The sequence below is a fragment of the Schistocerca piceifrons genome, chromosome 2, assembly GCF_021461385.2.
Source record: "Schistocerca piceifrons isolate TAMUIC-IGC-003096 chromosome 2, iqSchPice1.1, whole genome shotgun sequence".
NCBI classification, from domain to species: Eukaryota; Metazoa; Arthropoda; class Insecta; order Orthoptera; family Acrididae; genus Schistocerca; species Schistocerca piceifrons.
The window spans coordinates 737,352,999-737,379,246 of NC_060139.1; the positions used below are offsets into that span (position 1 = coordinate 737,352,999).

The 26,248-nt window shown below is 43.5% G+C and overlaps 1 protein-coding gene across 1 annotated transcript in view; it reads right to left on the bottom strand.

Annotated features, from left to right (window-relative positions):
• The window catches only part of LOC124777418 (circadian clock-controlled protein daywake), a 92,723-nt gene that overhangs the window by 24,424 nt on the left and 42,051 nt on the right, over nucleotides 1-26,248 (bottom strand). Inside the window, exons 3-4 of the mRNA XM_047252814.1 lie at nucleotides 19,794-19,886; nucleotides 2,161-2,308 (exon numbers count right to left, since the gene is read on the bottom strand). Of these exons, the coding sequence (XP_047108770.1) occupies nucleotides 2,161-2,308; nucleotides 19,794-19,886 (241 nt within the window). The remainder of the gene's footprint in view (nucleotides 1-2,160; nucleotides 2,309-19,793; nucleotides 19,887-26,248) is intronic.

Sequence of the window (26,248 nt, forward strand, 5' to 3'; positions counted from 1 at the left end):
CTTTCCGTTGTACACTATACTGAAAGTCTAACTATACGCAAGAAGTTCCTCTTGTGTGGAATTATGTATGACATGTGGTCTTTATTGTTTTCTTTCGTAAGTAACATGAAATGGTTAGTTGGCTGTATGAAATCTTGTTATTTGGTGTTTCTGAATTGTTTTATATGATTTACGTTGAGAGATAAAAAAGCTATTCAGAGAGATAAAGGAAACGAAAATTTAAAAGTTATGGGGGAATGAAATTTGGCAGTAGAAAAAGTAAGACAAAAAAATAATGAATAAATATGGACTGGGGAAAGAAATGAAAGAGGAAGGCGCCTGGTAGAACTATACACAGGATATAATTTAATCATCTCTAACACATGGTTTAAGAATAATGAAAGAAGATTGTACACGAGGAAGAGAGCTGGAGACAACGGAAGATTTCAGATTGATTATACAATGGTAGTTCAGAGATATCAGAACCAGATTTTAAGTCGTAAGACATTTCGAGTGGCAGAGCAGTCGAACGGAATGGACAATGTTCTCCTTTCAGGAGGATATCAGATAAATATCAACAAAAGCGTGACAAAGATAATGGAATGTACCAGAATTAAATCAGGTGGTGCTAAGGGAATTACATTAAGAAACAAGACACTAAAAGTTATATATGGGTTTTGTTATTTGGCCTGTAAAATAACTGATGATGACCGAAGTAAAGAGAACATATAATACGTCAAAGATCCGCCTCAGTTGCGAAAAGTTACTGGTCTTTACCCAGGTTTCAGCTAGAGTAATCTAGCCTTCTCCAGAAGCATAAAATAAACTAATGCATGCCAGAATAAGGCACGGTCAAACATAAAAAGCTGAAGTACCGTGATACTATGTCAAGCTACGTTATTTTGCTGATGAATATCCCCGACCCCACTTCATGGAAAGCGGTCGGTTAGGTGCGGACGCTGAGTTGACCGTGCCTTATTCTGGCTTTTATTAGTTTATTTTATACTTCTCAAGGAGGCTAGATTACTCTAGCTGTAACCTGGGTAAAGACCAGTAACTTTTCGAAACTGAGGCAGAGCTTTGACGTATTAATTTATCACAGTTGCTGACAGGGCTGCAAAATGTTAAAAATTCTTAGAATATATAATGTAGACTGGCAATGGAAAGAAAATCGTTTCTGAATACAAGAAATTAGTTACCATAGAGCATAGTTTTAGGTGTTAGGAAATCTTTTTTGAAAGTATTTATGTGGAATGTAGGTATGTATGGAACTGAAACATGGACGATACACAGTTTAGACAAGAAGAAAACAGAAACTTTTGAAATGTGGTACAGTAGAATGTTGAAGATTAGGTGGGCAAATTAAGTAACTAACTTGGAGGTACTGAATAGAACTGGGGAGAAAAGAAATTTGTGGCACAACCTGACTGGAAGAAGAGATCGATTGATAGCATAGATTCTGAGACATCAAGGGAATACCTGTTTAGTACTGGAGGGGAGCGCCGGGGCTAAAAATCATAGAGAGTCTAATAAATGTATACAATAAGCAGATTCAGAGGAGTCTAAGTTGCAGTAATTATTGGGAGATGAAGAGGCTTGCCTAGGATAGAGCAGCATCAAAAGCAGCATCAGACCGGTCTTCAGATTGACGATTGCAACAGCAACGTTAATAGAGTTAAGTGGATGATGGTCGAGGACCTAAACTGTTAGTAATACATAAGAAATACAGTACAGCACAGTGCTATGTATTTCTCAACAGCACAACTCTCAATTTGTTTTTTCACCACAAAAACATCGAATAGACGTAGAAACAGTAATTTCTAAATCCGTCAGAATACCTACCCCGACCTTTTAATACTAATCTTATGGTGGGCTGTCATGTCGTTGAGAAACAGCATCCTCTAGAGATCTGTACAGTTAATGTCTAATAAAGATGTAGGAAATAAGTAAACTCTACAGCCAAGAAAACAAAGTCCAGTTATATGTGTGTAATGAAGATTGTGAGTATCTGTCTCACAGGACTGATTAAGATGAAACTTCTTTAAACCAAGACAGAAAGTTTTCAGAGGGAAAACAGCATAATTATAACGATCTCCTCTAGGAGGCCGATTGATCAAACCAGACGTCTTTGCCGAGGTCCATCTGGTGTTGTGCGACGTGCGACGTCTGCTGGCTGCTCACCTGAGCCTGTCGACGGAGAAGTTGCTGGCGCCATAGATGTCGACGTCACGCAGGGTGACGCGGTAGCCGTTGGGGCCCGTCGTCAGCGACAGTGACAGCTCGTCCATGCGGAACGGCTCCACGGATGGCATCTCTATCTCCGGGATACCTGGCCACAGGAAAACACACTGGTCACCTGACTAGTAATTAGTCTGCCTAGAGTTGCGCTCTACCAAAACTACGATTCGGTAGTTTGGATGCGCTACATAAATCACGTAGTAAATGGTAGGATTACCAGCAGTATTGGTAGCATTGGTAGGGAAAGAAACGTAAATGAATGTGTGAAACAGACACTGGGAGCAACGAACTCTTTGTTTTGCTTGTTTGGTTGTTTGTGTAGCACATGATTAGAACCATACATAATTGAGTGTTAATCCATTGTGTATTTTATATCCTCACAGAATATAAACCTCACCTTATAAGTGTTAAAACTTCGATGATCGTATAATTTCTGTACTTTTATGTAACCAAAGCAATTACTTTTGATGCAATTAGAGTTTAGGCGTTCAAACATTATATATATAATTAGAGTTTAGATGTTCGAACATTATATATATGATTTACTATAACATCCTTTTTTTCACGTTACATATAAACAATACCTGAATTAAACGATGTCACTTTCAAATTTGTTATAAATACTGTCTACTTTTATGTAACAGACAGGAGGATGACTATATAGAACAAGCCCTTTAGATATATATCCTCACTTACATTTTGGACAGTTCATCGCTTCCGATTTTTATGGGAACATAGTAAGACACTGATTGCATATGTAAAGTATGCAATCGTTATGAGCTAATGACCAATAGGTATGCAACACTCCTAAGGTACAGGTAATGCGGGTACAACCTTAACTGGCCAAAGCTACTAGGAAAACTACGTAGTCCACGCTTACTTATGATAGCCTACGGTAGTTTTACGACTCTGTTAGTGCCGAAAAACTGATGAATAGGTGGCGTCGCGGTTAACACAGAAAACATGTACTCTGGCGTTCAAATTGCAGCCTGACCATTCTAACTCAATTTTTCAGTGCGTCCCCTACATCACCACATTCCAAAACTTGAGTAGATACACGTCCATTCGCTTTCCTCATCTCTGTCCTACTCAACTTGTGATCAGCCTCTAATGACCTCTTCGAAGTAAAATCGTAAGTCGTGCAAGGCCTCAAAATCATCAGCTCCTCAATTACTGAAGATATATCTCATTACAGATTGAATTTATCAATGCTGCGCGGTTTACGTTTAAATGATCTTTTAGATTAAATGAAACAAAGGAATTCAATAGTCTGAGAGCCATTCAGGAAAGTAAAACTGAAGTACTGATAGCTTAAGACCTTCGGACGTGCCATAAAGCGTGCCTGGAATCACAATCTGTAAGTGCATTTTCTGAATGGGAAGAGTCTTGTTCGGGGCCCAGTTCAGTTGACCCGTTTAATCTGTTAAGAAGATTCAAATCTGATGTTACTTTACTCTCTGTGATGTTTTGTCACGTTAATTATGGCTGTCGTATCACATGGATGAATCATACACCTTGGTAATTAAAATTATAACAACTTGAGAAGGAGGTAGTACGTAGGGGAGAGTGCTGTACCTGCACCATGGTGTATCTAGAAATACGTGATATTTCGCGGTCGGCGGTCTAATCAGTAACCTAATTTCGACTCACATGAAAGAGTGTCCAGTACTAACCGTCATAAGCAGTTTCCGGCATTTTCTGCTGTTTTTGTTGTAGTGGGACCTGAGGTTGTGTTTTGCGCACCACTTCTAAGTATTTTTAATTTTTCACATTTAATATATCAAAACTATTTGGAAGGTATTGTTAATCCTTTAGTTATAGAATTTATAGTGAGCAAAACTGTATGTAGTTTTGTTCAAATGTGTGTGAAATCTTATGGAACTTAAATGCTAAGGTCATCAGTCCCTAAGCTTACACACTACTTAACCTAAAGTATCCTAAGGAGAAACAAACACACCCATGCCCGAGGGAGGACTCGAACCTCCGCCGGGACCAGCTGCGCAGTCCATGACTGCAGCACCTGAGACCGCTCGGCTAATCCTGCGCGGCTGTATGTAGTTTTAAAACTAGTTATATAACGTATGGACTGCTAAGCCATACTTCGTCGATTTTGTACAATCTCGTACACTGAAAGGGAAGAACGTTTTCTGCCATGGATTATGGGATACATGCAAATGACCTGATTTTCTTTAATTCTTACAAATTTTACCTGTCTTGAATTTGGAAATTTGTGTTGGTTTTCCATAGCGTCTATTACAAATTGTTGTCAACTTATAATTAGTTTTTGTTAACACGTCTACTTAATTTGCTTTCACTTACTGATTAATAGCATGTAGTACAGTAGCAAAGCAACTGATAAGCTATTAAATACAGTACAGACAAGATTTTCTCGACTGAAACATTTTTAAATTTCAACAGAATGTTTGTTCCTAGGTACGTGAGTGTATTGTACCTTGGAATATTATTTCACATTTAGTGAAACATTACATTTGAAGAGAAAGTTTCGTAATTTCAGAAAAAGACAGCATACATAAAGTGAAATCTATCATTTAAAAATGAAATGAGAAAACACCCTGACGAAAAAATATCACAGCACCAAAAAATATTATTTAAGGTAGAGTACTGAAATTTTGTGACTACATTTGTCAAGATAACATATTAAAGTGATTAACATTGCAAATGTGAAATGTTGACACGTTAATAACCGGTGTAACCGGCAGAATGTTGAATAAAGCATCCAAATGTGCACGCCGTGTGTTGTACGTGTGCCGGATGTCAGTTTGTGGGATGGAGTTCTATGCCTGTTGCACTTGGTCGGACAATGCAAACACGGTCAATGGTGTTTGTGGACGATGCTGCATTTGTCGTCCAATGACGTCCCATATGTGTTCGATTGGAGACAGAGCTGGTGATCGAGCACACCAAGGCAACATGCCAATATTTGTAGAGCATGTTGAGTTAGAACAACGGCTTGTGGGTGGACATTATCCAGTTGTGAAACACGTCCTGAAACGCTGTTCATGAATGGCAGCACAACGAATCGAATAACCGGATTTACGTACAGATTTGGAATTAGGCTACTTGGGATAACGGCGAGAGTGCTCCTGCTGCTGGACGAAGTCGCACTCCAGGCCATAACTCCAGGTGATGGTCCAGAGTGTCTAGCACGCAGGCAGGTTGGTTGCAAGCCCTCGGATGGCCTGCTTCTAAGCAACACACGACCATCACTGGCACTGAGGCAGAAACAGCTTTCATGAGAAAACTCAACAGGCGTCCATCCTGCCCTCTAATGAGCTCTGGCTTGACACCACTGCAGTCGCAAGTGGAGGTGCTTGGGGTCAGAGTGGAATGCACGTTACAGGGCGTCTCACTCGGAGTAGTCATTAAAGTAAACGATTTATAACAGTTCATTGTGTCACTGTGGTGCTAGCTGCTGCTCAAATTGCTCCTGCAGAAGCAGTGCCATGCAACAGAGCCACACGTCGAACATGATGTTGTTCTCTCTCTGTATGGCCACGTGGCCGTCAGAAACCCTATCTTCTTCTGAGCGTACACTCTCGTGACCACCGCTGGCAGCAATCAGATACGGTGGCTACATCCCAGCCAAGGATCTATGCAGTAACGCAGAAGGAACATCTAGCTTTTCGTGACCCTAATACATGGCTCACTTCAAACTCAGTGAGGTAATGTTAATGGCACCTTTGTTGCCTTAAAGGCATTATTGACTAACATCAACTTACCACATCCTATCTCAAAGGTAAGAAACATTCACGACCGTTATAGAGCGTAAATTAAAGCAAAACTGATTTTCACCCTCAATAATGGCGGTACCAGCTCCACTATTATGCGACTGGCGTAAAATACGAAAAGTCATCGTCTTTCAGATGTGTAAACATGCCTACCAATTTTAGTTTATGTCGACAACTCCTTCCTGGTGTTGTGATTATTTCCGTCTGTGTATATTAAACTTCTGTTACGGAGCTGGTTAGATGGATAGTCTGAAAGTATTGCAAGGTATAAAACTGTCGCCTACTTGTATTCGTACCATATTCGCACCTTCTAAAGTAAATGACAAGGGCTACAGTAGTCTTCTTACGTAAATTTAAAAAAAAAAGAGGTTACTTAAAATATATCTTAATCCTCAACTTGCAAAACAGAAGCACACCACATGTCTCGACACTATCGTTAGAGCAGTAAGTGTTGTGTCGGTTGGCTATACTCTTTTCGTAGAAAAGAGCCGAACTGGAAGCCCGCTCCTCCAAAATGCGAATACAGCTTCTTAATCGCTGCATTATATCGATCAGTCTAGAAAATCAGGGCAGAAGACGCATATCGTAGGACGAACCGTTCCATCTGCTCTAGTAAGCTCAAGACTACATCTAAGTCTAAATCAAATGTCACAAATTAATTCCGTAAACAGATCTTGAGAACACGCGAAGGGAAAACAAAAGGGTGGTCATGAGAGTCCCTACGCTTAGATACATATCGTCTTTTGAGTTCGGTGCCTATTAAAATATCGAAATTATTCAGTTATATCTTGGGCCCTAACCCATCATTCAGGCTAATTAGATAACTAGATCTCACCATCCGATAATTTTGCGCTGGCCGTAGTTTTCCATTCAGTCCACTTAGCCGCTACACTTGCCCCCACCGGGCAACGAAATTTGACCACGTACGCAGCAGAGGCCGCGGGCGCCGTTGCGCATTCAGCACGCGGTGGTGTTACAGTGTGGACATATTTCATGATTATTAGGGTCCCACAGCTGAAACGGTAGAAATGGAACCCTTACAGGGTCACTTCGTTGTCCATCTGTCTGCCTGTCTGTTTCTCTATGTGTCTGTGTGTCTGGCTGTTCCGTATATATGTGACATATTAAAGTCTATAGTTCCTTGGCGGTATAAATATGAGAATCCAAGTCAATGCAATCAAAAGGTACGATCATTCATTTCACATGTTTTGATACTCGCAAACTCACTCATTAAAACCTGCAGGGTACGTCCCCTTGACGTAGAATCATGAAATTTGGAAAGAAGAAAAGTTTCACAGTAAAAGTAAAGGGAAAATAATCTGAAAATTACTAATCTGAAACTATATTAGAAGAAAAAAAATTTCTTTTCTCCTTTATAATCCAATTTCAAATTAAAAGATCTCTCTAAACTCTTGGAATCCTTGGGACGGGTATCTTGCCAGTATCAACGTTGATAACAAGTAAAAATCATCGTGATTCTCGATTGTACTGTCTGTATACACAATTAAGTTCGTACAGTACCCCCACAGTGCGAGTTCTACTTGCACCTGGCCAATTTTTGTTTTGAGAAGAGAATAAAATGAAGATAGGAAACATTGTTTGAGATAGATGTCTCTTCACCGGTGAGACGCAGCCGCATCTGACACTCAGTACGCCCTCAATAGGTCGTGCTTTACAGGACCCTATGATTCCATGGTAAAATTATCAACGATTTGGAACGCCGGTGATTCTGCTACAGCCAAGAACCTGCACGCCTAATGCATCGTGATATTCTCCCGTAGGACAGAAAAAGGCTGCCCGAAATCATGCGTGAGAAAGTGTGCGGCTCGCCGTCGTGCTACATGCACCGCCACCCACTCCCATCCTCTGTTTCTTCATTTTCATCGTACGACTAAGCGATAGAACCATTTTCAGGTCTTATTTCTTTATTTTCTAACATTAATGATGCGCTTTAGCGGAATTTGTTGCTCGCTATTGGAACTGTCTTGTCGTATTGGTCATATTGCTTAACAATCTCGGCACCCGACAGAAAGAGCTCTGCTTAGAATTTCTAACTGTGTTAAATATTTTATATTACTCCTATGGGAACTTTCCTTATTGTTGAGATTTTCTTTACATCAGATTACGAGGACCGTTCAATAAATAATGCAACACATTTTCTTTCTCGGGCAGTTTCAGTTCAAAAAATGCGAAATTTCTTCTAATATGTTGTGGAATATTCCCACTTCAGCAACTGTTGTATCGTGACGTTCCCACAGGTGATGGAGCTGTAAGTAGCATTCAAAATGGCGTCTGTAATAGAAGAGACTTCTAAGCAGAGAGCTGTCATTGAGTTTATTTTGGCGGAAAACAAGAGCATTGCAAATTCTCATGGGCGTTTGCAGAATGAAAACATGGCAGTGAACAAAAGGGCGTTGAGTCGTTGGGCGAGACGCCTCTCATCATCTCAAGATGACAGCTCAAACCTGTCCGATTTTCCGCATGCCGGCTGGCCGCACACAACTGTGTGGCTTCTGCAATGTTGGAACATGAAAACACTCTCATTCGAGGTGATCGACGTATTACAAGCAAACACCACTCTGGCTAACTGTTGCTCTCTCTTGATAATGCTGACACCCTCATCTAATAGTTGTGATACTCGAATGGCGTGTGCCTGCTGGGTTCCTCGGCGCACAAAAGAAAACCATGAATGACAACGAAGGACTATCTGGCGGAACTGGTTGTAGGTTATGAGTTTCTATGTGACAGTTTTTTGTCGAACATCGTCACATGGATTCAAAACAAAACGGTAGTCCATGGAGCATCGCCACACAACCTCTCCTTCGAAGAAAAATTTCAAAGCCGCACCCTCAGTTGATAAAATTACGGCAATCTTCCTCTGGGACTCTGAAGGGATTGTTCTCTTTAATGTCCTCCCTCATAATGCAACGATCAACTCTGAAGTGTATTGTGCTACCCTCACGAAACTGAAGAAACGACTTCATCGTGTTCGTCACCACAAAAATGCAAATGAACGTCTCCTTCCCCATGCCAACGAAGCCCCACACAAGTCTGCGCCCCCGAGAGGAACTCACAAAACTTCATTTTCCTCTTCTACCTCATCCACCCTATCGTCCGGACCTTGCGCCTTTCGCCTTCCATCTGTTTGGCCCAGTGAAAGACGCACTCTGCGAGAAGCAGTACATGCATGATGAGGAAGTTTGATGCAGCAAGATGTTGCCTCCAACGTCGGCCAGTAGAGTGGTACCATGAGAGTACACAGATCCTCCCAGTAAGGTGTCGCAGGGGCGTCGAATTGAACACAGATTACGTTTAAAAATACGGGTTTGTAGACAGAAGATTGAGGAACACCATGGTGTGTTGCAATCCTGATTAAAACCAACCTGCTTTCGGAAAATTGAGCGCTCCTCGTATGATGTTTTATTTAATTAAATAGAAATCTGAAAATGATTTGTGGAGTAGTCTTTGAGGTGAATTTAAATTTGTGAAACTGTGGTGTGGAAGAATCAAATGATATACTGATTAAAAGAACAAGAGAAACATGCATATCGTCTAGATGAGCTACCAGAGTAGACCGTTTTATGGAATAGTCGAAATATTTCTACATTTGCGCTTCGAGTAAAAAACTGCGGCCAGTCACTCTATCGCTAATGGAATAGAATTTCAAAGAGTTTTAGTGTATGTAGTGAACTTAATTGATATAACACGAATTTTGAAGTACTCATAAAACATTCTTAGCCATAGCCCTTCAGTATCCGCATTTGCACTTCTTACGATCTTTTGTTAGCGACTCGACGAAATAACGATTACATCAGAGTCGAAAGTGAAAGCCGAAGTGTTGTCTTAGATGGCGAAGATCAACAAGAGCAGGAAGTGGAAGCGGCCGGAACTTGATCTCTCTGTGCGGTTCTAATCGTGAACTTCCTGCCTCTACAGGTATTTAATAAGTACAGGTCGTACCCGTTCTCAGAGCAAAGCCAAATATGGATACATTCAGTGCGGTAAGTATGTTGCGCTGCAAAAGGTCAGCATTTCGTTTTGCAGTAGTCTGCAAAACAGCTAACACGTGCTTTCACTGTGCCGCTGAGCTGAAGCGTTTTTATATGCTTGCAAGCCGCGGTGGTCAGCAGTTACATAAAACGGCGTTGCGTAAGGTAAGAGCAGTGCGCTGCTGCAGGGGGAGTCGTTGCCCCCTGCGCGCCTGCATCTGCGAGTGACGTGTCGACATCTCTCAGGAGGAGACCCTGCAGGAAGCTCACTCACGTAATGAAGACTGCGAGTAATGTCGGTTTCACTTGTCCTTTCACAGTAGGCTTAGAAGACAGATGGCCTGGAGTTTGACCCTCGACATTCGTGCGCAATGAAAACGTCCTAAACTTTCTGTGAATTGTGTTCGTATATCAAGACAAATGTCAGGTATGGAAATGGAATGAATTTATACATATACGATGGGCACAATGCAACACATTTTTTTCTGAAAGCGGCTGGGTTTATGCAGGATTCAAATACACCGTATTATTTCCCACTCGTTTGGCTACAAAATCCTATTTTTCAACATAGTCTCCGTTCAATGTGACGGCCTTATGCGAGCTTTATGGGAGGTCTTATATGCACACATGGTACGACTCTAAATGCAAACGTCGGAGCCAACGCTGTGATGCATCAATATCCTCTCCCTCATCCACGTACTGCTTGTCACGGAGTGCATCCTTCATTAGGCCAGACAGTGGAAGTCGGAAGATCGTACACACACCTTTGAGTAGCCCAATTGGATGACGAGTGTATCAGCACTAACAACAGACGTCCATTTGTGCAGACGAGGTGTTTGATTGTGATCCGTCGATCACCTCGAATTAGTGTCCGCACGTTCCAACGTTGTGGAAGTCACAGCCGTGTGCGACCGGCCGGCACTCTGGAGGTCGGACAGGTCTGCGCGACCATCTTGAGTTGGTAAGAGACGCATCGCCCGACGACTCATCGTGCTTTTGCTCACTGCCATGTCTACGTTGACACTGAGCAAGCAGCTATGAATATCTGCAATGATCTCTTTTTCCGCCAAAAGAAAGTGAATGATACCTTTCTGCTTGGAAGGCACCTTTGTTGCAGACACCATTTTGTAGGCTACATGATGCTACAGTTGCTGAAGTGGGAATATTCCACGATATCTCACAACAAATTCCGAGTTCTTTGAGCCAAAACTAGCCGAGGAAGGAAATGTACGAGGGGCGTTTGAAAAGTCCATGCAAAAACAAAAACTACTTACGTGTTTGGGGTAAACCATTTTTTTTATTTTTCGAATTAGTCTCCTTTTAGACTTACACACTTCGTCCATCGCTGTTCTAATTTGTTGATCCCTTCCGAATAATAGGAATCGTCCAAGTGTGCAAAATACCTATTACTTGCTGCAATCACCTCCTCGTTTCAATAAAATCTTTGTCCCACCAGCCATTTCTTCAAATTAGGGAACAAATAGTCGTCCGAGGGAGCTAAGTCTGGAGAGCAGCGGGGATGTGAAACGAGTTGGAATCCTGTTTGCGTTACATTTGCGACTAAGCTGCTGAGGTGTGTACCGGTGCATTGTCGTGATCGAAAAGGACTTTTTTGCGGTCCAATCGCCGGCGTTTTTCTTGCAGCTCGGTTTTCAAACGGTTCAATAACAATGAATAACATGCATCTGTAATAGTTTCACCCTTTTCCAGATAGTCGATGACGATTATCCCTTGCGAATCTCAAAAGACAGTAGCCATAACCTTTCCGGCCGAAGGAATGGTCTTCGCCTTTTTTGGTGCAGATTCTCCCTTGGTAACCCATTGTTTAGATAGTTGTTTGGTCTCAGGCGTATATTAATGTATGCATGTTTCATCCACAGTGACGAAACGACGCTTCAAGTCCAAACACAAAGAAATAGACCAATATGGCTGAAACTTGGTGTGCGTTCTTTCTAAAGATGCTACTAACTAAACAAGTCCTCGATACGCACCGGTGGTGCCATCTCTCGGACTTTGCACGGACTTTTCAAATGCCCCTCGTATTGCATTGCTTATTGAACGCCTCCCGTATTTACTAATAAAGCTGAAATCAATATTTTCCCAGAAATGAGCAACTGCTGCAGCATTCTCTTGTGCCTTGAACAACTCCTCTTCGCTGCAAGACTCAGGAAAACATGAATACTGACACAAATGTTTCCTTTTCTGTATAACAACGCGCTGGTCTTTTTTAAAATCCCCTACTTCACTATACTGTCCTTAGATTTCCCAACACCCATTCGAAATTTGTTCACTAATATCCACGTCCAGTCCAAGTGGTATCTGGCTGATATGCATTCTGATGGCTTTACCCTTGCTTTAAGATGACTCACTTTGACTTCCCACAGTTTTTCGTTGGCTTTCCTGATGGAATATTTGGTTCAGATGTTGACTGTAAAATGGTATTCCTACATTTTAACGTGGATCATAGAGTATCATGTCCATGCACAAGGTGTAACTCATTTTCTTCGACTTTTTTCTTTTAGCATTGTGGCTACTTTGCAACGATTCACAGGTGAGGTATTGTCTGCCATGCAGTACCATTTATCAAAACAGGAGTTGGTTTTAGACATCCAGCAATTGCCGTTGCAGTTTCATTAAGCGCTGCGTCTACTTCATTCGTAAGGGTAGATTTTTCCGTACTTCGATTTAGTGCCTCCTCATTAATTATCCGATGTACCCATCTAACTTTCAATGTTCTTTTGTAGTTCCACATTTCCAAAGTTTCTATTCTCTTCTTGAATGAACTAATTATCGCCCGTATTTGACCTCTGTGCGAGGCTGTACTCCAGGCAAATACCACCAAAAAAGATTTCCTAGAACTTAAATTTATATCAGATTTAAATTTATATTTGGCCTTAACAAATTTATCATCATCAGTAATTATTTTCTCAATATTGCCAGTTTGCGTTTTATATCCGCTGTACTTCGGACAAGTCAGTTACATCTACATCTACATGATTACTCTGCAGTTCACATTTAAGTGCTTGGCAGAGGGTTCATCGAACCAGAAAAATACTATCTCCCTACTATTCCACTCCCGAACAGCGCGCGGGAAAAACGAGCACCTAAACCTTTCTGTTATAGCTCTGATTTCTCTTATTTTATTTTGATGATCATTCCTACCTATGTAGGTTGGGCTCAACAAAATATTTTCGCATTCGGAAGAGAAAGTTGGTGACTGAAACTTCGTAAGTAGATCTCGCCGCGACGAAAAACGTCTTTGCTTTAATGACGTCCATCCCAACTCGCGTATCATATCTGCCACACTCTCTCCCTTATTACGTGATAATACAAAACGAGCTGCCCTTTTTTGCACCCTTTCGATGTCCTCCGTCAATCCCATCTGGTAAGGATCCCACACCGCGCAGCAATATTCCAACAGAGGATGAACGAGTGTAGTGTAAGCTGTCTCTTTAGTGGACTTGTTGCATCTTCTAAGTGTCCTGCCAATGAAACGCAACCTTTGGCTCGCCTTCCCCACAATATCATCTCTGTGGTCTTTCCAACTGAAGTTGTTCGTAATTTTTACTCCCAGGCACTTAGTTGAATTAACAACCTTGAGAATTGTACTATTTATCGAGTAATCGAATTACAACGGATTTCTTTTGGAACTCATGTGGATCACCTCACACTTTTCGTTATTTAGCGTCAACTGCCAGCTGCCACACCATACAGCAATCTTTTCTAAATCGCTTTGCAACTGATACCCGTCTTCAGATGACCATACTAGACGGTAAATTGCAGCATCATCTGCGAACAAGCTAAGAGAACTGCTCAGACTGTCACCCAGGTCACTTATATAGATCAGGAACAGCAGAGGTCCCAGGACGCTTCCCTGGGGAACACCTGATATCACTTCAGTTTTACTCGATGATTTTCCGTCTATTACTACGAACTGCGACCTTCCTGACAGGAAATCACGAATCCAGTCGCACAACTGAGAGGATACCCCATAGGCCCGCAGCTTGATTAGAATTCGCTTGTGAGGAACGGTGTCAAAAGCTTTCCGGAAATCTAGAAATACGGAATCAACTTGAGATCCCCTGTCGATAGCGGCCATTACTTCGTGCGAATAAAGAGCTAACTGCGTTGCACAAGAACGATGTTTTCTGAAACCATGCTGATTACGTATCCATAGATCGTTCCCTTCGAGGTGATTCACAATGTTTGAATACAGTATATGCTCCAAAACTCTACTGCAAACCGAAGTCAATGATATAGGTCTGTAGTTCGATGGATTACTCCTACTGCCCTTCTTAAACACTGGTGCGACCTGCGCAATTTTCCAATCTGTAGGTACAGATCTATCGGTGAGCGAGCGGTTGCATATGATTGCTAAGTAGGGAGCTATTGTATCAGCGTAATCTGATAGGAACCTAATCGGTATACAATCTGGACCTCAAGACTTGCCCGTATCAAACGATTTGAGTTGCTTCGCAACCCCTAAGGTAAGAAACACATGAAAGCAGCTGTTCGTGTTTCAAATTCTGGAATATTCCATTCGTCTTCCCTGGTGAAGGAATTTCGGAAAACTGCGTTCAATAACTCCGCTTTAGTGGCACAGTCGTCGGTAACAGTACCATCGGCACTGGGCAGCGATGGTATTGACTGCGTGTTGCCGCTTGTGTACTTTACATACGACCAGAATTTCTTCGGATTTTCCATCAAATTTAGAGACAATGTTTCGTTGTGGAACCTATTAAAGGCATCTCGCATTGAAGTCCGTGCCAAATTTCGCGCGTCTGTAAATTTTAGCCAATCTTCAGGATTTCGCGTTTTCCTGAACTTCGCATCCTTTTTTCGTTGCCTCTGCAACAGCGTTCGGACCTGTTTTGTGTACCATGGGGGATCAGTTCCTTCTGTTACCAATTTATGAGGTATGAATCTCTCAATTGCTACTGCTACTATATCTTTGAATTTGAGCTATATCTCGTCTACATTTGCATAGTCAGTTCGGAAGGAATGGAGATTGTCTCTTAGGAAGGCTTCTAGTGACACTTCATCCGCTTTTTTAAATAAAATTATTTTGCTTTTATTTCTGGTGGATTTCAAAGAAACGGTATTGAGCCTAGCTACAACGACCTTGTGATCACTAATCCCTGTATCAGTCATGATGCTCTCTATTAGCTCTGGATTGTTTGTGGCTAAGAGGTCAAGTGTGTTTTCGCAACCATTTACAATTCGCGTGGGTTCGTGGACTAACTGCTCGAAATAATTTTCGGAGACAGCATTTAGGACAATCTCGGAAGATGTTTTCTGTCTACCATCGGTTTTGAACAAGTATTTTTGCCAACATATCGAGGGATGGTTGAAGTCCCCACCAACTATAACCGTATGAGTGGGGTATTTATTTGTTACGAGACTCAAATTTTCCCTGAACTGTTCAGCAACTATATCATCGGTGTCTGGGTGTCGGTAGAAGGAGTCAATTATTAACTTAGTTCGGCTGTTAAGCATAACCTCCACCCATACCAATTCGCACGGAGTATCTACTTCGACTTCACTACAAGATAAACCACTACTGACAGACACAAACACTCCACCACCAATTCTGCCTAATCTATCTTTCCTGAACACCGTCTGAGACTTCGTAAAAATTCTGCAGAACTTATTTCAGGCTTTAGCCAGCTTTCTGTACCTATAAGGATTTCAGCTTCTGTGCTTTCTATTAGCGCTTGAAGCTCAGGGACTTTCGCAGCACAACTACAACAATTTACAACTACAATTCCGACTGCTCCTTGATCCAAGCGCGTCCTGTATTTGCCATGCACCCTTTGAGATTGCAGTCCACCCATTATTTTGCTACCAAAATAGAAAAACTCAACTACTGTTTTTAGTGTCTTATTTGCTAAGCTAATCCTGTCACCATCACTTGATTTATTTCTACAACATTGCACTACCCTTGTTTTACTTTTGTTGATGATCATCTCATAAGCTCTTGTCAAGACACTGTTGATTAGGCTCAACTGCTCTTCCAAGGCCTTTGTCACCTGTGACAATTACAATGTTATCGGCATACGGCAAAGTTTTTATTTCTTCTCTCTTATCTGTCTCGTCTGAAATTTCTCCTTATTTTTCCTTATTGCTTGCTGATTGCAGACACAGAATAACATCGAGGAGACGCTGTAACCCCGTCTCACTCTCTTTCCAACTTCTGCTCCCCTTTCATGCCCTTCGAATCTTGCAAGTGCAGTTTGATTTCTGTACAACATTTAAGTATTTTATCCATGCTACCTTCAGAATTTCAAAGACTTAACTCTGCACAACATGGTCAAAAACTACTTCTGAATCTCAAAATGTTGTAAACATAGGTTTACCTTTCTTCAGCCTATGTTCTAAGGTAGTCTTAAGGTCACTATGGCCTCACGCGTTTCTACATTTCCCCTTAACACAAACTGATCTTCCGAGAGGTCACTTTCTATCAGTTTCTGTAAATAAACCTTACCGGTATTTTGCAACCATTACTTATTAAACTTATTGTTCGCTATGTTCCACAAATGGCACATTATCCTTTTATCAGCCTTTGTAAAACTAGCAGCAGAGGCTTTTTTCTTCAATCCATTGAAGCACTGGTGCCACACCTCATTAGACGTTTGTCCAAACCAAATGTGATTTAGTTATGCACTGTGACAGTGGTGCTACCTGTCGTGCTCGCAATGGAAATGATGACTCAAGAGTCACCCCTTGTGATAACGTTCTGTAGAAACATGTCGGTCAGCGATGGAACTGAAATATCTACATCTATATCTACATAGATACTCTGCAAGCCACCGCACGGTACGTGGCTCTGTACCACTGCTAATCATTTCCTTTCCTGTTCCTCTCACAAATAGACAGAGGGGAAAACGACTGTCTATATGCCTCCGTATGAGCCCTAATTTCTTGTATCTTATCTTCGTGGTCGTTATGCGCAATTATGTTGGCGGCAGTCGAATCGTTTGGCAGTCAGCTTCAAATATCGGTTCTCTAAATTTTCTCACCAGTGTTTCTCGCGAAGAACGTCCCCTTCCCATTTCACTTCCCGAAGCATCTCCGTTAGACTTACGCGTTGTTCAAACGTACCGGTAACAAATATAGCAGCCCGCCTCTGAACTGCTTCAATGCCTTCCTTCACCTTCAATTCGACCTGGTACGGATTCCAAACAATCGAGCAGTAGTCAAGAATATGTCGCACCAGCAGGACACTACTAATACTCTATCCAAATATTACAGATTTCTTCTTCCTATTCATCCGCGTTAACGTACATTTTTCCACATTTAGGGCTAACTGCCATTCATCACACCAACTGGAAATTTTGTCTAAGTCGCCCTGTATCTTCCTACAGTTACTCAACTTCGAAACCTTACCGTACACCACGGCATCATCAGGAAACAGCTGCAGATTACTGCCCACCGTCCGCCAAATCATTTATGTATACACAGAACAAAAGCGGTCCTATCACACTTCCCTGGCGCACTCCTGACGATATCCTTGTCTCCAATGAACACTCGCCGTCGAGGACAACATACTGGATTCCATTACTTATGAAGCCTTCGAGGCACTCACATATGTATGAACTTATTCCATATACCTTCGTTAATAGCCTGCAATGGGTCACCATGTCAAATGCTTTTCAGAAGTCGTTGCCCTTCATCGATAGTCCGCAGTATATCATGTGAGAAAAGGGCAAGCCGAGTTTCGCACGAACGATGCCTTCTAAAACCATTGTGATTCCTGCACTTAAGCTTCTCAGTCTCAAGAAAGTTTATTGTAAGTCCTACCAATTTCACACATGTAGCCTCCTGCACGTCAGTCAGTCAGTCAGAAAGGATGTTAAAATTGTCCTTGATACACCCCTATTCGTCCGATTTCAAACTCAGAGATCTGTTGACTGCAAACATCTGTCACTTAGAGCGTAATGCAAAATCAACAGTTTCATTTACACCTGGAAACTTTGAGCCAGTTTCAACATATTTTCTGTTTATCGGTTTCTGATTGGCACACTTACACAAGTACACTCCTGGAAATGGAAAAAAGAACACATTGACACCGGTGTGTCAGACCCACCATACTTGCTCCGGACACTGCGAGAGGGCTGTACAAGCAATGATCACACGCACGGCACAGCGGACACACCAGGAACCGCGGTGTTGGCCGTCGAATGGCGCAAGCTGCGCAACATTTGTGCACCGCCGCCGTCAGTGTCAGCCAGTTTGCCGTGGCATACGGAGCTCCATCGCAGTCTTTAACACTGGTAGCATGCCGCGACAGCGTGGACGTGAACCGTATGTGCAGTTGACGGACTTTGAGCGAGGGCGTATAGTGGGCATGCGGGAGGCCGGGTGGACGTACCGCCGAATTGCTCAACACGTGGGGCGTGAGGTCTCCACAGTACATCGATGTTGTCGCCAGTGGTCGGTGGAAGGTGCACGTGCCCGTCGACCTGGGACCGGACCGCAGCGACGCACGGATGCACGCCAAGACCGTAGGATCCTACGCAGTGCCGTAGAGGACCGCACCGCCACTTCCCAGCAAATTAGGGACACTGTTGCTCCTGGGGTATCGGCGGGGACCATTCGCAACCGTCTCCATGAAGCAGGGCTACGGTCCCGCACACCGTTAGGCCGTCTTCCGCTCACGCCCCAACATCGTTCAGCCCGCCTCCAGTGGTGTCGCGACAGGCGTGAATGGAGGGACGAACGGAGACGTGTCGTCTTCAGCGATGAGAGTCGCTTCTGCCTTGGTGCCAATGATGGTCGTATGTGTGTTTGGCGCCGTGCAGGTGAGCGCCACAATCAGGACTGCATACGACCGAGGCACACAGGGTGTGGGGAGCGATCTCCTACACTGGCCGTACACCACTGGTGATCGTCGAGGGGACACTGAATAGTGCACGGTACATCCAAACCGTCATCGAACCCATCGTTCTACCAGTCCTAGACCGGCAAGGGAACTTGCTGCTCCAACAGGACAATGCACGTCTGCATGTATCCTGTGCCACCCAACGTGCTCTAGAAGGTGTAAGTCAACTACCCTGGCCAGCAAGATCTCCGGATCTGTCCCCCATTGAGCATGTTTGGGACTGGATGAAGCGTCGTCTCACGCGGTCTGCACGTCCAGCGCGAACGCTGGTCCAACTGAGGCGCCAGGTGGAAATGGCATGGCAAGCCGTTCCACAGGACTACATCCAGCATCTCTACGATCGTCTCCATGGGAGAATAGCAGCCTGCATTGCTGCGAAAGGTGGATATACACTGTACTAGTGCCGACATTGTGCATGCTCTGTTGCCTGTGTCTATGTGCCTGTGGTTCTGTCAGTGTGATCATGTGACGTATCTGACCCCAGGAATGTGTCAATAAAGTTTCCCCTTCCTGGGACAATGAATTCACGGTGTTCTTATTTCAATTTCCAGGAGTGTATATCAAATGAAATTGTTCAGAGTAATGTGTTGGAGGCCACATGCAACTTCCAGACGCATTCCTCCATGCGCTGTCTGGTTTATACTACCAAAAGACATAGGTCGATTAGAAAGTTACATATTACAAGTCGATCACTTTTTGATACAAGATCTGCGACATTTATTTTTAACTGTTACTTAATTACTTAGGTAATAGTAGAAACTGGAAGTGTACTAGTCTCGCCCGGCACCAAAGGAAGTTAGATATTTTAGTGTCCAAAGAGGCATAAATTGGGTGTTTACATTCCACGTTTGGAGAAGGGGTTGCCTTATTATGGTTGTTTTAGATTCGTATGTAAAATTTGATCTTACTGTGGCTCCTGACGGCGTTTATTTGAAACGTATGATGTTCTCCATTTACCTTTCGCCAGATACGGCCTCGTGTGGTGCAAGGCCTCGATGAAGCAGTCTATGATCTTCGGGTCACCCATCCGGCATTGTTTGACATATGGAGCTGAAACAAAAAATGCAATTGGTATTATACTGTATAAGCCTTTATTTACAGTCAGCAAGTGTCTCATACGTAAGTACCGCAATTTTAGGAACTTCACTGTTAGAAATATTAGTGTTGTTTAGTAACATTCCCCCCCAAAAATTGCTAGAAGTAATACTTTATGATCTCGCTTGATACATCATAGTGTATGTATCATAGAAACAATAACTAAAAAACTCCTAGGTTTTTTTTCTAACTTACAGCGATTTCTCTCGCACACCAGGCCTTTTTGTGCTATAATAGCTGTTTGCAAATAGTGCTTTTTGCAACATAGAGAAGATTTAATTTTAGAACAAGTATAGCGTGCATATAAAAGTATTGATAATTTTGCCATCATTATTATTGTTATTCTTATTACTATTTCACAACGTCGACTTCTAACGCTTATTCCGGGAGATTAGGTCATGTGTCTTCTCAGTTACGTTGAGCTCAGGGTCACTTGAGGAACAGCAAGAGATTGTGGAAATTGTTGTTTTTTTTTTTTTTCAAGTAAAGCATTGTGGGTTCATTCCTGTTTAGATGGAAAACAGCAAGTACGAATGAACTGAATGTTACTCATTGGTACATAAGCTTTTTCACCGTTAAAATTTTGTTACAGAAAGGCAGCCATCCATTTCAATCGGGATAGTTTTTGTAGGTACTCGAATTACGTGGATTGCTCCCCTCGCAGGTGCGTAGGCTTGCGTATATCTTATGTCAGACTCTAGCGATCACTGAACGTGTTTCTCCTCTGATATCCATACCAAATAAACTAATGCACTTGAACCATGCTCTTCCACAGAGTACTTAGCAACTACTGAAATGTGACGTGAAGTAATTTGTTGGTACCATTAAGACGCAGCAGTGGATGTTACCGTAGGGTATCATATTTGCGGTGTACTCAGGCATCTCATTTCACTGGGTACATAAAATATTAACTATGTAGTTTCCTTAGATACCGACACAGGAAAATAAAATCTAAATTGAACTGGAGACACACGTATTTTCACTTTCCAGAAACTACAGGCAAATATTAGGTTTCTCCCATCACTGTGGTATTCTCGTGTAGGGAATTTATGACCCCTGTTACTTTGTGCAAGGTGCTTCAGTGTTGCAGGTTTCACCGAAACTTCTCCTCCCCACAATCACCCACACTTTGGTGATGAGCATCTGTCCTCTGAACGTTGAGAAAGAAGTGAAGCGAAAAGCCTATAAGGCGAGGTAAGTTAATGAATGCTTGGTTTCATTCGTTTAGATTGAGCAATAAGGTGGAAAACTTTCTAAACTGGTTCAGAGCCGCTGCTTACGGGCCAGCTTTTCGCAGTTGTCCACACCGATACCTGGCGCTGTAAAATGTTTTTTCAGTGTGAACCGGACGGCTGCAATAATTTTTACCATTATCGAGAGCCACGTTTGCTCCACAAGGCACAGGAATCTTCTTGGAAACCAAGCTGATTCACTAAAGCTTGTTTACCACCTGTTACTCACAGTGGTTTTCATCACATCAACACCGCGACAGTAATCCCATTGTGCTCAGTGCAGTAGGGGTGAAGAAACTTAGAGCACTGGGCCACCATTCTGAAGACGACAGAATTACATTACATTTCGGGATGGTGCACTGGCTTGCAAAAGTTTCGCATGTCCACGGGAGTGTTCTAGGCGAAGAGACGATTGTTCACGGCTTGAGAGAGTGATCCTATAACATACTCTTATTTCATGCAAGGCTGATGTACTTGAGTGATTATACCAATCCTGTATGTAAGTTGTGAGCGTTACGTAAGATATTCTGGAACGGATTAGTGGAAATGTTTTGGTAATAATTAATGTATCGTACTGTAGCGCGCACTTGCGAAGTAACATTGGTTTATGCGCACACCGGTTCCTCCAGTGGCTTAGCTGCAAATCAGTGTGCTCACTATCACTGCCACCTGACCATCAGTGCTCGCTGCTAGCCTTTGCTCTGGGTACTTGAGACACAGTCTGTGTGGAATAGCTTGAACATAGCCTCTTAGATGAGTTTGGTTCTTTTGTACACATTGTGGAAAACGATATGCAAAGTGGTGCAGGTATATGTTCATTCTTCAGAAGCATTCTTTCGAAAACGTCACCGAAAGCAACTGGAGCAGGTAATTTCCAACAGTAGCTTGCCATCGACGCGTAGAGACCTAAATCCTAGCTTGTTATCCCAGCAGACCTTTGATTTCCTGAATTCCAGCACACTTCAACGGTGTTTAGAATGGGTCGTATCTACGGAGAAACTATCCCACGTGGTCGCAGATAAAGGAACACCAGTTCGCTAGCTGCTCGGATGCGAAAGATCGATACAAACGTTATACAAAATTATTGTATAGTGCTCTATTGGAGCTGAATATCTCACTCAAAAAAGTCGTACACGCTCTGAAAAATGACTTTATTACTCAAATAGCTCACTCGACGCGTTTTGGATTTATTTCCATCATCAGGTATCCAACTGCGCAAAAGGTTACAGGATACGAGCGTTGATAAATGTACATGTAACATAAGCTGACAGACAGCTAAAGCTGCTGGTTTGTCAGTTATGTGACACGTTCATTTAGTAACGCTCGTATCCTGTGACTTTCTGTGCTCTTGCATATCTGATTATGAAAATAAATACGAGACGCGTCAAGAGAGCTCTTTGAGTAAGTGATTTTTCACTGACCATATGACTTTTTTTAAGAGACCTATTCAGCTCCACTACAGTGCTACACTATCATACAACGGTGGTCGGCCGTCTCTTGCAAGATTCCGTGTCCCAACGTTATCGTTATGTTAAATGTATGTGGCCCTGTTCAAATTGCTAACACTACGTATCGTGAACCAGTTTTACGCAATATGCACTCGGATAATCAAAAGTTTGCCATCATCATGGATATGTGCCACTCCAAATTATCACAGTTGCAACATTATTTTAAAGCAGTCTTTGCATTGTGAGATTTACCTTTATTTCAATGGCATACCATCATAGAATTAGGTATAAACATGCAAAACATTTCGTGATATAATGCAATTAATCAGTCGACAAAAGCAACATTGCTTCACGTTGGACTCCATGTTTAATGCAGTGATGTCCTGTACATTTTGTTTTGTGGGCGCCACAATAACTGAAGTGGCTGAAGCCCACTTATAAATCTGCAACAGAGTTTCACAGGAGAGAAAGAAAGAGACAGATAATTTTTTTAATACTTTGTAGGGGTTCACAACCGTAATACCCCCAGAACTGTTTTTGCACCGTTCCCACCAATGTCCTGGAAACCTCTTCCTGGGGTAACTTCTATTCTAACTGGCGACCACCTTTACATCCTCTATTCCAAAAATGACTGACATAACGTCGTCGTGACTTCCATTAGCAACTTTCCGCTTTAATACACTCCTGGAAATGGAAAAAAGAACACATTGACACCGGTGTGTCAGACCCACCATACTTGCTCCGGACACTGCGAGAGGGCTGTACAAGCAATGATCACACTCACGGCACAGCGGACACACCAGGAACCGCAGTGTTGGCCGTCGAATGGCGCTAGCTGCGCAGCATTTGTGCACCGCCGCCGTCAGTGTCAGCCAGTTTGCCGTGGCATACGGAGCTCCATCGCAGTCTTTAACACTGGTAGCATGCCGCGACAGTGTGGACGTGAACCGTATGTGCAGTTGACGGACTTTGAGCGAGGGCGTGTAGTGGGCATGCGGGAGGCCGGGTGGACGTACCGCCGAATTGCTCAACACGTGGGGCGTGAGGTCTCCACAGTACATCGATGTTGTCGCCAGTGGTCGGCGGAAGGTGCACGTGCCCGTCGACCTGGGACCGGACCGCAGCGACGCACGGATGCACGCCAAGACCGTAGGATCCTATGCAGTGCCGTAGGGGACCGCACCGCCACTTCCCAGCAAATTAGGGACACTGTGGCTCCTGGGGTATCGGCGAGGACCATTCGCAACCGTCTCCATGAAGCTGGGCTGCGGTCCCACACACCGTTAGGCCGTCTTCCGCTCACGCCCCAACATCGTGCAGCCCGCCTCCAGTGGTGTCGCGACAGGCGTGAATGGAGGGACGAACGGAGACGTGTCGTCTTCAGCGATGAGAGTCGCTTCTGCCTTGGTGCCAATGATGGTCGTATGCGTGTTTGGCGCCGTGCAGGTGAGCGCCACAATCAGGACTGCATACGACCGAGGCACACAGGGCCAACACCCGGCATCATGGTGTGGGGAGCGATCTCCTACACTGGCCGTACACCACTGGTGATCGTCGAGGGGACACTGAATAGTGCACGGTACATCCAAACCGTCATCGAACCCATCGTTCTACCATTCCTAGACCGGCAAGGGAACTTGCTGTTCCAACAGGACAATGCACGTCCGCATGTATCCTGTGCCACCCAACGTGCTCTAGAAGGTGTAAGTCAACTACCCTGGCCAGCAAGATCTCCGGATCTGTCCCCAATTGAGCATGTTTGGGACTGGATGAAGCGTCGTCTCACGCGGTCTGCACGTCCAGCACGAACGCTGGTCCAACTGAGGCGCCAGGTGGAAATGGCATGGCAAGCCGTTCCACAGGACTACATCCAGCATCTCTACGATCGTCTCCATGGGAGAATAGCAGCCTGCATTGCTGCGAAAGGTGGATATACACTGTACTAGTGCCGACATTGTGCATGCTCTGTTGCCTGTGTCTATGTGCCTGTGGTTCTGTCAGTGTGATCATGTGACGTATCTGACCCCAGGAATGTGTCAATAAAGTTTCCCCTTCCTGGGACAATGAATTCACGGTGTTCTTATTTCAATTTCCGGGAGTGTATTTTCATAGATACACAATGACGGAAAAAACGGCAACATAAACGAAAGTTGGTAGACGTGTTTCTACATATGAAACATGATGTCTATTTAAATTTCGCGCCACTCGCATAACAGTGGCGCTAGTAACGCCACTATGATGAAGCAAAGCAGGTTTCTTTTACATACACGCTGTAACGGTCGTGAGCGTTAGTCCTCTTTTTGATCACGGTGATTTGATGTTATTCAAAAATGCCTTTGTGACGACAAGGACGCCATTTTCAACATCTCAATGAGTTTGAACGAGATCATGTAATAGCGATACGAGAAGCTGGATGTTCCTTCTGCGATACTGCAGAAAGACTTGGCAGGAATGTAACCACTGTACATTATTGCTAGTAGCGGTGGTCACCAGAATGTATGATCACAAGAAGACCAGGCTCTGCCCGACCGCGTGACACTACCGAGAGGAAACACCATCGTGTTTAACGTATGGCTGTGGCACATCGTACTGCATCCGCAACAGCAATTTGAGCAGCAGTTGGCGCCGCAGTGACACAACGAACTGTTAGAAATCGGTTAGTTCAAGGACAGCTCCGAGCACTGCGTTTCACTGACCTCGTTCGCGACGTCGGTGGTGTCATCAAGCGAGAGTCATTGGATGGCAGAGTCTTGTGTTTTTATATGACAGCAGGAGCACTCTCGTGGTGATCCCACGCACCCTGACTGTACGTCAGTCTGGTGATTCGACCTGTTGTTCAACCATTCATGAACAACATTCCAGGGGATGTTTTCCAATTGGATAACGCTCGCCCGATTACCGCTGTTGTAACCCAAAATGCTCTACAGGGTGTCGACATGTTGTCTTGGCCTGCTCGATGACGAGATCTGTCTCCAGTAGAGCACATATGGGACATAATCGGACGACAATTCCAGTGTCATCCAGAAACAGCATTAACAGTTCGTGTATTGGTTCAAATGGCTCTGAGCACTATGGGACTCAACTGCTGTGGTCATAAGTCCCCTAGAACTTAGAACTACTTAAACCTAACTAACCTAAGGACAGCACACAACACCCAGCCATCACGAGGCAGAGAAAATCCCTGACCCCGCCGGGAATCGAACCCGGGAACCCGGGCGTGGGAAGCGAGAACGCTACCGCACGACCACGAGATGCGGGCAGTTCGTGTATTGACCGGCCAAGTACAGCAAGTGCAACTTCACCCAACAAACTGACATCCGGCACGTGTACAACTCACAGCGTGCACTTCATACTTGTATTCAACATTCTGGCGGTTACGCCGGCTATTAACGTGCCAACATTCCTCATTTGCAGTGGTCTACCTAGCACTTACATTAACCTGTGATCTTGCACGGTTAATCACTTAAATATGTTACCTTGACAAATGTATTGACGAAATTTCATTACTCTAGATTAATTATTTATTGGTGTTGCGATTTTTTTCCGTCACTGTATATACTGATGGGCCCAAACATTACGACCAAACTGCTTAATATCATTTTGATATAGCAACGGAACGCAAAACAGCAGCGATTCT